We start from the raw sequence: 13,055 nt of genomic DNA, 5'->3' as shown, positions 1-13,055 counted from the left end.
GCGTCACCAAAGATTCGATTAAATAGATTCAGGAGTCGGTTACGTGTGGGGAAGAATTAGCACCCCACAACGCCCAAAAATTGGTACTGTGTCGCTTACACGTTGTCGTAAATAATGGAAATGATGAACCGAATATAAAGTTAAATTATGATCCATTTATTGAGATTTAATTAATTTATCTCGAATTAATTAATTACAGAAAATTCTTTTACACGATAAGAAATCTTAAAATTCGCAATCCTCCATCGGGAAAGCTATTTCAACTGTTTCTCATTCGTAAAAAAATATTCCTCGATTAAAAATGTGAATTGAATATAAATTGATAATCAACATTTGCATGAAATAAAATAAATTGTTATTTAGAGACATTTATTGCAATTTTCGACTTAAAATAAAAATAATTAATTTGTAATATAAAATCAATTTTATTTCAAGTTCACATTTGTTTAAATGTCGTATAGGATTACACCACTTCGATCAAGTAATGCTTTCCACTCCCATTCTACAAATCGTTGTTCTTGAAAATATTTGAAGAAAATACTGACTAGTGGATATCTTATAAATTGAAAATAACAAATAAATTAATAAATGGACTAAGATTAAATACAGTAATATACACGCGTATACAAGCATTAAGGGTACTTAGTAAATAAATTTAATTTCATAACAATATATGATTTGCATACAAATATCACTAAACAAATATAAACATATATATGGCAAAGTGAAAAGAAATTGCATCTAACTAATACAAAGGATTAAAATACATTAATGATTAAAATGAAACTAAGTATAACATGCCCTATTAAAGGAAAATAAAAATAAAGGGACTAAAACATAAATAACGAACTAAAGCACTATATTTATTTTATATCCAAGGACATAAGAGTTAAAACAAAACATCATACAAAAAAAATGGGCTTAAATGACAAAATAAAAAACGAAGGTGATTTTTACTATTGACTAAAATATACACCTTACAAATTATATGCCAAATGTCAAATACATAATAACATAAAGATAACAAGTAAAATATAACTTTAACAGTGACCTAAATAAAACTAATAAAAATTAACAGAACAATTCGAAATAAATAAATAACATACAACAAGTGACCAGAATAACATGAAGCAAAACATACAGCTTAAATCATCACAAATAAATAAAAGATAAAATTAGGGACTTAAATGTAAAATTACGACAAAGATAGGAGTGCCTAAAGAGAGTTTTCCCCTACAACCGATGATTAATATGCAAAAAGTGCTACAAATATGAGGGCTGAAACGTGATTATACCTTAATTTAGTGACCAGGATACACTAGGACAATTAAATTTAGGGGATCTATACGTAATAAACCCACTATTTGGTGACTAAAACATAAAACACGCTAAATGTTCAAGGACCTTAGCGTGGTTTTCCCAAAATTCCTAAATAAAATATATTCTTCTTTTTTTGTTTCATTCAACCCGATTGCTTCAAATCCCTAACATCCATCTAACTCGCCCTTTTTCTTCGCTCACCACCCTGCGATAGCCGACCCTCCGACTGGCCGGAGTCAACAGCGCCTCGGCCACCCTATATAGGTGGCCATTCTCCTCCAATCGGTGACCTTTAAAGCTTAAGGAATACACGAGGACAGCATCACGACCCATGCCATGTCTCTCAAGCGAGAACCAACCCGAGGACCAACCACCATACACGATGGTCTTTCGATCACAAGTCACCACCAATTATTCTACCCTCTCCGAAGACACTGCTGCTCCGACGAACACCGACAACCAGGTAACTCTAAAATCCCTAACTTATTTATATTATTTTTTTTTATCTTAATACATTCATTTATATGAATCATCAAGAGTGTTTTCCTTGAACAAAAACATATTGTAACAATACATATAAAGATGTACTCAAATTTCGTACTGAAACATAATAAAAGACACTAAATTTCTTAGAATAAGTCGAGCACAGAGCACATACAAATTACATCCAAATGTCAGAGCATTTGTTTTCTTGGTATGATGCTTTCGTTCAACATATATAGCTAAAAATATGCATGATAATATAAAAACAGTGCAACCAAGAAACTGAATAATTCACGGAGTTTCACTTGATTTCCAGGCCAGCAGTGAGCACTCCAGCAGTAATAAGTGCACCTTCGAGAGTTGAAGATCCTAGCTCGGTGGACGTCGTGATTGTTGTTCGGCCGAGAGAAAGTGAAGTCTTTCTTTTCTTTTTTTTACTCTCTCCCATTCCTCCTCCTTTAAAACCGATCCATCCCCTCTGATTTATTTCTTCGCACATCACCTAATCCCACTTTTGCATGTTAATTTTCTTTGTGTTTGGTATATTAATGACGGGTTTAGGTAAGGGTTTGGTTATATTTATTTTGACTTTGGCTTGATTTGGTGGATGATTGCTTTTTTCTTAGAGAAAATGGTAGCCCCTTGTTTATATTTATTTTTACAGCTTATGAGAAAGGGTCCTACTCCATGACTTTTTTCATTTCTCCTTTTGTTGCTCTTCCTTTGTTGCTGGAGAGTGAATTTGGAACCGGTAATCACGTGAAAGCATGAGGCTGACAGGAGTAGCTGGCTTCTCGTAGGTTATTGCAGTGGTTGAAATCTTAACCGGGTCAGGTAGGGTTGAACTGGTTCGGATCATGTCTGGTCACTTGTAAACGGGTCGTACTTTTGGGATTTGCATCTGTTGGGCTGTGCATTGGACTCCGGGATTGGTCTTGTAATTAGGCTGCAAAATATGTAATAAAACTAATTAATATTAATAATAATAATGATAATAGTAATAATATTAATATTTAATATTTTTGGTCCGGACAAAAACGGGTGTCTACAAAGATCATTACTTGCTGCTCTAATGTTGAGTTTAAAGTTTTGGTGTTTGATTTCATGTCTAATGGAAGCCTTGAGAAGTGGTTACATTCTGAAAATTGTTCTCTTGATATGTTGCAAAGGATTAAAAACACTTTGATTATGCTTGAAATGCAGAATTCGGATCAGCGGAAAATGTTTCTATAAAATGCAACGTCTATAGTTATGGGATTATCCTAATAGAAACTTTCATTACAAAAAAGCTAACCGATGAATTTTTTACTGATGAAATGACAATGTGGGAATGGGTAAAAAGATCATTGTGTAAAGGAATGATAGACATTGTAGATGCTGATATATTAAGAAGAGAGGATGACTACTTTGTTATTAAAGCAAATTGTATTGCATCTATCATGGACTTAGCTTTAGACTGCTCAACTGATTCACCAGGAGAAAGAAGATATGAAAGATGTTTTGGTTGAGCTGAAGAAAATCAAACAAAGGTTTCTAAACAGCATCGAACATGTTTGATAAAGATGGTAAGTACTGAGTGCGCTTGTGATTATTAATTCACTCTTAATTTTCGATTAATTAAACATTTTAATTATTATAGCATTAGCATCCGTGTCTAGGAAGCTTGGCCTATATATATAACATTGATGATGAAAATCAAAATGGACAAAAATCAAACGCGCTGCAGACCATCCTATATATATATATATATATATATATATATATATATATATATAGGTGTGCTTTCTTGAATGCTATGATACCTGAAAACTTACCATTAAACTAACATCTAATAATTACACAGAACAGCTAGTGTAATTTATTTTGTGTTAGTTTTATTGGTTCTTGAAGGTTACAGGCAATGAAGCAATGGTAGATGAATTATTAACTATGTATAGTCACTTGATCCACAAGTTGAGGTATTCCAACTGAAACTACTGAAATGATGCAGAGTTCAATCTTATCAAAATGATCTAACATGTCAATTGTTTCCCCTTTTTGCAGTTTCAATCAGTAAAACTCGATGCATTCTAGTCCGTTATCAAATGGTGATGGAGCCATTACTAACATGCCAAAGAAGCTTGAAGCTACTGATGAGAGCAAGTGATGTTCTCAAACTTCAATGGTTTAGATGGGGCAAATATAGTTTCCAACTCCCTCTACATCAGCAGCAGCAAAGCAATCCTTTTCGGTAGCCATAAGTTCTAGAGATACTCTTTAATCTATTTACAGTATTGCCTAAAACTGTCTTTGAATTCATCTGAATCAAATATTTAAGACTGGTAATTCCTGATAGCCATGTGAGATGCTTGGTATTTGAGAATGGAATTTGTAATTAAGACAGCAAAACCTGAAAGATTCACAAAAATGGAACAGTTTAGCTGTTATGTTGAATCTTTCCTAACAGAATTATAGAACATATTTGCAATGTTAAACCACTCTTTTGAGCAACGAAAAGGCTTTCTTGTCGGACGTTCAGTTCAACCAATTCGGAAAACAGCTCAAACAGTGAAGATATCGATCCTTAAAGATGTTCCGAACAATGAAACAAGAGTGAGCACACGAGTGAAAAAAAAAAGAATCAAAATATTAAGCCCCAAATGATTAAAATTTACATAAATTTACAGCATTGCTTCTCTCACAAGACAGGAAAGGTGAACAAGGTATAATTTAGCTTACTCCAAAACCCAGACTTTTGCTTCAGAAAAAAATGAGGCAGAAAACTTCTCAAAACTCCAGCTAACGAGTACCAAAACAAGAATAGGCCAACCTAATTGCTTCGATCGAATATTGAATTGAATGTCATTGTAGCATTTGTTATAGTAATGTTCTCCGATGATGAAGATGAATTGCCTCCTCTGCCAGTGCCTTCAGAAGTATTGTCAGACTTATCTTTTTGGTCTCTGAGGGTCGTGATATCCGAAAGAAGGCCAGGCTTCGATATGTTCTGGTCATTCACAGCTTCCTCTCCCATTAGCATCTTCACCACTTGAGACATGGATGGTCGGAGTTTCGACATGTCTTGGGTGCAAAGTAAACCTATCTTAACGAACTTTTGTGCTTCTTCATCATCGAATTCTCCGTTCAATAATGGATCAACTAATTGCAGTAGTTGCCCACACCCATACAAGTTCCATGCCTGCAGTAGTAAATCCATTTAGCAACGAATATCAAAATTGTAAGCCATAACACCAAAGAACCAAATCAAAACATATGAAGCAATACCAAAGCGCAGAACACACAGACTGGAGATATTGAGGCAATACTCATGCAATTCATCTATACAAAAATGTTTCTGGGATTAGATATCCCATAGAAAAGCCTAATCTTATTGACGAGAAGCAGCAATACACTAAGTATCTAATCAATTCCGAGAATTTCACCATAAAACATCATACGACCCAAATGGCAACACTGGCAACACCTGATGTGTTGATTGCAGATAGAAGGTCAGGCATGGAGTCAGTGGCTTAGCTAAGTGGATATTGACCGAGAAGATTGGGTGAAAATCACACGACTCCGCCATTTGGGACCAAACAACATGGAATAAGTACAGAGCACAAATAAGCAGTTCAAGAGCCTGAAAGTATAAACTTTTGTGAAAAGGTAGATATATCAAACCTCCCCAACAAACGGCACTGAGATATATGGCATTTGCTTTATCTGAAACTTTGCCAAAATATACTTTAGCTTTTAGCAGTATCAGCAATTTACTCATTGCAGATGCATGAAATTTTTTCTGTTTCAAATATTATCACGAGTATGCTACAATGTTTGTTTAGGGTTAAAGCTGTAGGATCAACGGATTGAATACGTATATCGCATGCTGAGAGACTATTCGGCTATTAGTTATGTCAAAAATACATAAAGACTGAAACTATGGTAGTGATGAAGGGAACAGGAAGACAACAGAGAAGTTCATACTCTTTCAAGAAGAAATTGCTCTGACACTGGCAATCTTCTGTCTGTATTGCATCTACCGCTAACAATTTCCAACAGCAGAACACCGAAACTGTAAATATCTGCTTTCCTCGTCAATCGACCTCTTATAGCATACTCAGGAGCCAGATAGCCTCTACATAAAACACATAAGGATCAACAAATAAATTGGCAATACAGAGAGGAACATACATAGATCATTAAACAAATTATGCAAAGCTTGTACCAGAGGCTAACAATTCACCAAAAAGGAAGCGACAACAAGCATAATCAAGTGAAAAAAAAAACGTTTGTAAAGCCGGAATACCTGGTACTTCATCACCAACCACTCCTTACAAAAATGTAATACGCTTTCATTAAAACTGCTTCAAATTACTTGATATTTTAAAACTATCATGTACTCTATACTTTGTTCACTGAACGAGAGATAGAACAGATAAGAATATGCAGTTATTTAAGAATTCACCTTGTTCCAGCAACACGTGTACTTAAGTGGGTCGTGTTGTCTGGGAAAAGCTTTGCCAGACCGAAATCCGAAATCTTCGGATTGAGATTTTTATCAAGGAGAATATTGCTTGCTTTGATGTCTCTGTGAACAATATGTGGTCGAACTTCCTCGTGAAGAAACGCAAGCCCCTTTGCAACACCAATGCAAATGTTGCGCCTTGCTTTCCAGCTGAATTGCATACTGCTATCCCTTCCACCTAAAAGGTGACAGACCTTAGGTTATTATCGTTCAAGCATATATTACAAAGGGACCAAAAATAGCAGTAATTACCAAGGAGTGCTTGTGCTAGGCTGTTATTCTCAAGATAGCTGTAGACCAAAATCCTATGTTCCCCTTCCACGCAGCAGCCATACAACTCAACCAGGTTTTCATGCTCTATATCAGCAATCACATTTATTTCCGTCAAGAACTCCCGCATCCCTTGCTTCGAGTCAGCCGATAGCACCTTTATAGCAGCCGTGGTACCATCTCTAAGAGTTCCCTGGTCATTAAAAAAATTACCTTAAGAAGTTAGCATCAAATGTTAAAACAATAAAACAGGATTAGTTTCAAATACAAGCATTGTTTCCAAAATATATGACCAAAAGAAGTTTGCAATCACCTTGTGGACGACACCAAAACCTCCCGATCCAATTTTATTGGAATAATGAAAGTTTCCAGTTGCCATTTTTAGCTCCTTGTATGTAAACATTTTAGTGTTTTGAATACCTGAAACCTCTGTGCCAATAAGCATGCATTAGGAACTTTTGCAAGAACATTAAGTCAGCACCTGAGAACATTAAGTCGAGTTAGCAGCATACCTTCATCGATCTCTACGGTATGTTCACCCGAGGAAGTTTTCTTCTTTCTCGAAAATAAAAATGAGAAACAAGTCATCACCAGCTGCTGCTCAAATTGAATGCCTTCAGACAGACGGGAACCCTGCCTAGCCATTGTAAAGCATCAAATAAGAAACACCGAGAGTGTATTTTTAGAACAAAGTAGAAATCAGCTTAGAACCAAAGAGGATTCTGAATGCAACTACATTAACTAGATCACAAATTTTGCATCCAAATGTTTTACCTACTAATTTTATAAACATGCCAGAATTACTCGAAAATTGAAAGGTAAAAATCTTCCCTCGAATTCAAACTCCCAAAACAGGTAAAAATTACTCAATCTCCATAGTTTTTAGCACATCAAGAAATTATATGATCTGATCTATTTAACCACAGCTACCCAAAAGAAAAAAACTTCATATTTTGGAAGCACAAAGACAAAAATATTGGAGAATGGAAACCTTTGTAAAACATTCCACCATACAAATTTGAAACTCAAGTACCAGAGCCTATTATCAGAATTCAAAGCTAAAACAACATAGATTAGCCCAGATAACCAAACAAACGAGAGAGAAAGAAAAAAGCAACACCTTTTTCCCTGTGTTCTGCTAAGAACAGTAAGAAAATTTTCAATCTTTGAACCATTATTTTCTGGCTCATAGGAATCCAAGAAAACAATGAATAAAAACCAGCCATAAAGACCAAGCATGACTTTTTGAACATATCCAAGCAAATCATCCCAAAATAAAGAGATCCAAATCATAAAATCTCTCATTCTTTTCCCTGCTTTTATTCATTTTCCTATATTGTCTTGAAAACCAAACAAAACCCAGATTTGGAACTAACCTCAAATGCTCTTGCAAGCCGCAACAAAGACTCCAACAACCTTAGAATAGTGTACTAGAAGAGTTGTGCAGTTAATTGTGGTCTTTATCCTGTTGTTTTTACAGGTTTTAAGTGGACGATTGGATTATTTACTCTATTTTTCCCTTTAAGAGCGGGTAGACTAGATACCTGCAATAACAAAATATAAACTTTGTATTATTGTTACTATAATATTTATAGTGATATAAATTTGATGGTAAAGTAAATAAATTGTCCTCCGATTATAAGATATTATTTTATTGAATCTTCTGATTATTAAAAGTTATAAAATTATCCTCGATTGTAGGACGTTATTTTGTTATGTTCTCCAACTATTAAAAGTTATAAAATAATTATTTGACTATTCATATGTTACAGAAGCATTTTTTTTGTTAAAAATTTGATTGTAGTTTGATATGGATGTTAAACGATTGACTAATATACGATAAAATTTGATCTCAAAATCATTTTAGTTATATTTTATAGATCGAATCTCTGTTTATATTATGTTGTCGAGCTAATGCTTGAAATATTATGCTAGCTAGCTAGCTAATGCTTGAAAGCAATTGTAGTGTCAGTAAACATCGTTAAAATATAATTTTATCATATTTCAGTCAAGAGGTTAATGTTCAGCTCAGATAGACGTCAATTTTTTTAATACAAATGACGATTTAAAATATTTAAATAGTTGAATGATCATTTTAAAACTTTTAATAGTTAAGAGATGTAATAAAATAATATTTTATAGTCCAGATATCATTTTATAGCTTTTAATAATAATAAAAAAATCAACAAAATAACACTATAGTATATTTGTGTACTTTACCCTAAATTTAAATATATTTACATATCATTATTATTATTTAATACAAGAATTTGTGAGTTCCATCTAATTTCAATATTATATTGTATAAAAAAAAGCAAATTGCAAATAAGAGAAGAAAATGATACTACTTTTCTAACAGCTCCCTAAGTTTTACATAATCTCTATTTCGTCCCTAAAACTTCTTTTGATATTTTATATCGTGCTTGCAATTTATGACGTCATTTTATATAATTTATTGATAATTTTAAATATTATTGTCGCAGTTTTTCTCCTTCAAATCGAGTTGTCAACGTAATCCTTTGAATGAAAATATTTTAAAATAGCATTTTGACGAAGATTCCCAGATCCCACGTGACGTTGATGACTTTAATACCTTGGGATTTCCAACAAGTCAATTAGGGCTTCTCTCTTTTGACTCAACGAGCTTGTGAGAATAGGATGATTATTTAGGGAGTTGATCATGAGTTTGATAATATTGATTCATGTTTGTTAAAAAAATTTTGTTACTATATTTAACTCGTTACTCGATAAGTTCACTGAAATTTTTATTTTATATATTTATTTTTTTGCCATCCAGTTCTAAGGTTTCGGCCTTGATTAATCTGGACCGACCTAGATTGTACACCTGACTTTGGTCGGTGAGTCTAGCAACGGGGATTTTCTGCATACACAAAGACTCTCAGTTCGTTAAGGTCTTGAGTCGAGTTCAAGTTCGAATTAAGTCAACCCAAATCGAGCTTTTATCGAATTTTGACTGAATCAAGTTCGAACTGCTCAACTCATTAAACACTCCTACGTGGGAAATACAACTAGAAAGTGGGAAATACAATTTATTCATATATTTATTTTTAATATTTGGACATCTTATAGGGTAAGCAACGCCCAATGCTCACTTGAGTTTAAGCAAGTCTTTCTCTTTACAGTTAAATTTGTTTTAAAATTATAAAATAACCATTAAAATTATTGATTTATAAATTACTCCTCCTAACAAAAAAAAGATATCTAATCTGATCTCTAATTTAGTGTTATACCAACTCGGTATCTCAACTTCTTTTCCTCATTTTTCACATTTTCTTTTTCTTTTTAGATTACTGCTATTACATATCCATGAAAAAAAATCACATGTTATTTTTGTTATTTTTAGATTACTCCTCTCACATAGAATGATCTGATTAAAATTATGACCTAGCCTCACCCCCCAATCTGGCAAAACTTTTACAATAATGATCTCAAAAAAAATCAAATAATGGTAAATCAAAATTATTTACTCTGTAGTACAAGGCTAAGACGCATTGGGGTCAATGTGTTTAACCTAACTCGCATTAAATAACATACTTTTCCCAACCTTCAAATTTCAAAAAAATTTCATGCATGGAATTAGTGGCAGATGCAGAAATTTATAAATGGGGTCTAAAATTTTAATTTTTTTTAAAAAAAATAATGGGGTGCAAAAAAAAACTTTTCTTCCATTTTTCTTTAACATATTATACTAAATTTCATTTTTTTTTCTCTAAATAATGGAGATGCACTTGACCCCTAGGAGGCTTAGTGCATCCGCCCCTGCATGGAATACATGTGTTTCCCAACCTTCAAAATTTCAAAACTTTTTCATGCATGAAATAAATGGTGTTTCCCAACCAAGACGCATTGTGTTCAAAATTTCAAAATTAATATTTTCTCATGCATGTTCCGTGCAGAGCTATAGGTACAGATATATATATATATGCCCTGCTCATTAGGTACAATTATATTGAATCATGTCCTATATAATTCATACCCTCGCACAACAAGTTGTTGGAAAAAAATTATTTTTCCATCAATAAACATATAGGAATGAATCCGAGAATGATCATTAAGAAGAGAGAATCAATTGGTGAAGTGTAAAAGATTTGAGTGTTCATTTGATGCATTTTTCCTGACCTGCTGATTTGATATGTTTTCTCTCTTATTTTTTTTGAGTAAATGTGAAATTATTTGTTTAATTTTTTTATTTTGTATGAAATTATTTACTTAATATGTCAAATTTTTTTACATAAGACAGAAAAGATAGAAGGATTTTTTTCAAGTCAAGTTGTTGAAGGAAACAATGAAGTAAGTGTGAATAGATTTTATTTGAAGTATTTTACGATTCATTGTTTTTTTCTCTAAATAATGGAGATGCACTTGACCCCTAGGAGGCTTAGTGCATCTGCCCCTGCATGGAATACATGTGTTTCCCAACCTTCAAAATTTCAAAACTTTTTCATGCATGAAATAAATGGTGTTTCCCAACCAAGACGCATTGTGCTCAAAATTTCAAAATTAATATTTTCTCATGCATGTTCCGTGCAGAGCTATAGGTACAGATATATATATATATATATATATATATATATATATATATATGCCCTGCTCATTAGGTACAATTATATTGAATCATGTCATATATAATTCATACCCTCGCACAACAAGTTGTTGGAAAAAAAATTATTTTTCCATCAATAAACATATAGGAATGAATCCGAGAATGATCATTAAGAAGAGAGAATCAATTGGTGAAGTGTAAAAGATTTGAGTGTTCATTTGATGCATTTTTCCTGACCTGCTGATTTGATATGTTTTCTCTCTTATTTTTTTTGAGTAAATGTGAAATTATTTGTTTAATTTTTTTATTTTGTATGAAATTATTTACTTAATATGTCAAATTTTTTTACATAAGACAGAAAAGATAGAAGGATTTTTTTCAAGTCAAGTTGTTGAAGGAAACAATGAAGTAAGTGTGAATAGATTTTATTTGAAGTATTTTACGATTCATTGTTTTTTTCTCTAAATAATGGAGATGCACTTGACCCTAGGAGGCTTAGTGCATCCGCCCCTGCATGGAATACATGTGTTTCCCAACCTTCAAAATTTCAAAACTTTTTCATGCATGAAATAAATGGTGTTTCCCAACCAAGACGCATTGTGTTCAAAATTTCAAAATTAATATTTTCTCATGCATGGAATACATGTGTTTCCCAACCTTCAAAATTTCAAAACTTTTTCATGCATGAAATAAATGGTGTTTCCCAACCAAGACGCATTGTGTTCAAAATAAATGGTGTTTCCCAACCAAGACGCATTGTGTTCAAAATTTCAAAATTAATATTTTCTCATGCATGTTCTGTGCAGAGCTATAGGTACAGATATATATATATATATATGCCCTGCTCATTAGGTACAATTATATTGAATCATGTCTTATATAATTCATACCCTCGCACAACAAGTTGTTGGAAAAAAAATTATTTTTCCATCAATAAACATATAGGAGTGAATCCGAGAATGATCATTAAGAAGAGAGAATCAATTGGTGAAGTGTAAAAGATTTGAGTGTTCATTTGATGCATTTTTCCTGACCTGCTGATTTGATATGTTTTCTCTCTTATTTTTTTTGAGTAAATGTGAAATTATTTGTTTAATTTTTTTATTTTGTATGAAATTATTTACTTAATATGTCAAATTTTTTTACATAAGACAGAAAAGATAGAAGGATTTTTTTCAAGTCAAGTTGTTGAAGGAAACAATAAAGTAAGTGTGAATAGATTTTATTTGAAGTATTTTACGATTCATTGTTATGTTAATATTATTTTCATAATATTTGTAGTTGTATTTTACCTTTACAAATTTATTGTTGTTATTATAATTATAATATGTTTATAATATATAATATCATTTTACGATTTATGATCATAGTATAACTATTTATGTACAAGTATTTTTTACTCTAAATACAAATTTTTAATTTGTAGAGAAAATAAGCAACAAATTTTTCACGATTGTCCATTATAATGGACATATTGTGGAAAATGAGGTCAGAGTTGTTTTTCATTCTGAAACACTTATAAATATGATGTTCAAAACAGACATCACATTTGTAGAAATGAAGCAGAAGATAGAACGAAAAATTTGAACTACTGTTGATGGTTTGAAGTACATATTTATGGTATGTCCTAATCCATATAGATATTCTACAGTATCAGTTGAAGAATATGATATTAGAACCATGATTTGATTACATGAGTCAACAAATGTTGCAGTTATTAAGTTATTTATTGAGGTGCGTAACATATCCGTTGTCCTTGGGTTATTAAGAAATGTGGCTGGAAATTTATCTCAAATGGCTTTCGGAAGTGAGTTTGAGGACCTGACATACATGTTGATAAATAGTTTTATAGCGCTATTGGAAAGTGGAAATGAAGTCGGTGGGTCATCCGCATCAATAGAGTATGGGGCAAGA

At 32.5% G+C, this 13,055-nt stretch overlaps 1 protein-coding gene across 3 annotated transcripts; it reads right to left on the bottom strand.

Moving 5' to 3' along the window:
• Positions 1-4,442: 4,442 nt before the first annotated feature.
• On the bottom strand, positions 4,443-8,100 carry LOC120143414 (cold-responsive protein kinase 1-like). 3 transcript variants are annotated; one of them, XM_039157739.1, is made up of 7 exons: positions 7,954-8,100; positions 7,090-7,214; positions 6,891-7,006; positions 6,560-6,770; positions 6,248-6,485; positions 5,767-5,917; positions 4,443-4,981 (listed from the first exon to the last, which is right to left on the bottom strand). In XM_039157739.1, exons 2-7 carry the CDS (start codon positions 7,163-7,165, stop codon positions 4,613-4,615), a joined length of 1,161 nt encoding a protein of 386 aa, XP_039013670.1. In that variant the 5' UTR covers positions 7,166-7,214; positions 7,954-8,100; the 3' UTR covers positions 4,443-4,612. The 3 variants fall into 3 exon arrangements, with proteins under 3 accessions (XP_039013670.1, XP_039013672.1, XP_039013671.1); XM_039157741.1 differs by having other exon boundaries at positions 6,891-6,997; XM_039157740.1 differs by having other exon boundaries at positions 4,613-4,981; positions 7,090-7,210; positions 7,954-8,098.
• Between the last annotated feature and the right edge of the window lie 4,955 nt (positions 8,101-13,055).

The sequence above is a fragment of the Hibiscus syriacus genome, unplaced genomic scaffold (assembly GCF_006381635.1).
Source record: "Hibiscus syriacus cultivar Baekdansim isolate YM2019G1 unplaced genomic scaffold, ASM638163v2 tig00110847_pilon, whole genome shotgun sequence".
Lineage (NCBI taxonomy): Eukaryota > Viridiplantae > Streptophyta > Magnoliopsida > Malvales > Malvaceae > Hibiscus > Hibiscus syriacus.
The sequence above is the reverse complement of the archived record's forward strand: the minus strand, read 5'-3'. Positions and strand labels throughout refer to the sequence as shown.

What these genes read in the sequence shown, in the direction of transcription:
- LOC120143414 (XM_039157739.1), bottom strand. Translation starts at nt 7,165, where the DNA reads ATGACTTGTTTCTCATTTTTATTTTCGAGAAAGAAGAAAACTTCCTCG. An exon ending in GTTTTGGTGTCGTCCACAAG is followed by an intron (nt 6,771 to 6,890) that starts GTGATTGCAAAC and finishes TTTAATGACCAG; the next exon opens with GGAACTCTTAGAGATGGTAC. An exon ending in CCTAGCACAAGCACTCCTTG is followed by an intron (nt 6,486 to 6,559) that starts GTAATTACTGCT and finishes GTCACCTTTTAG; the next exon opens with GTGGAAGGGATAGCAGTATG.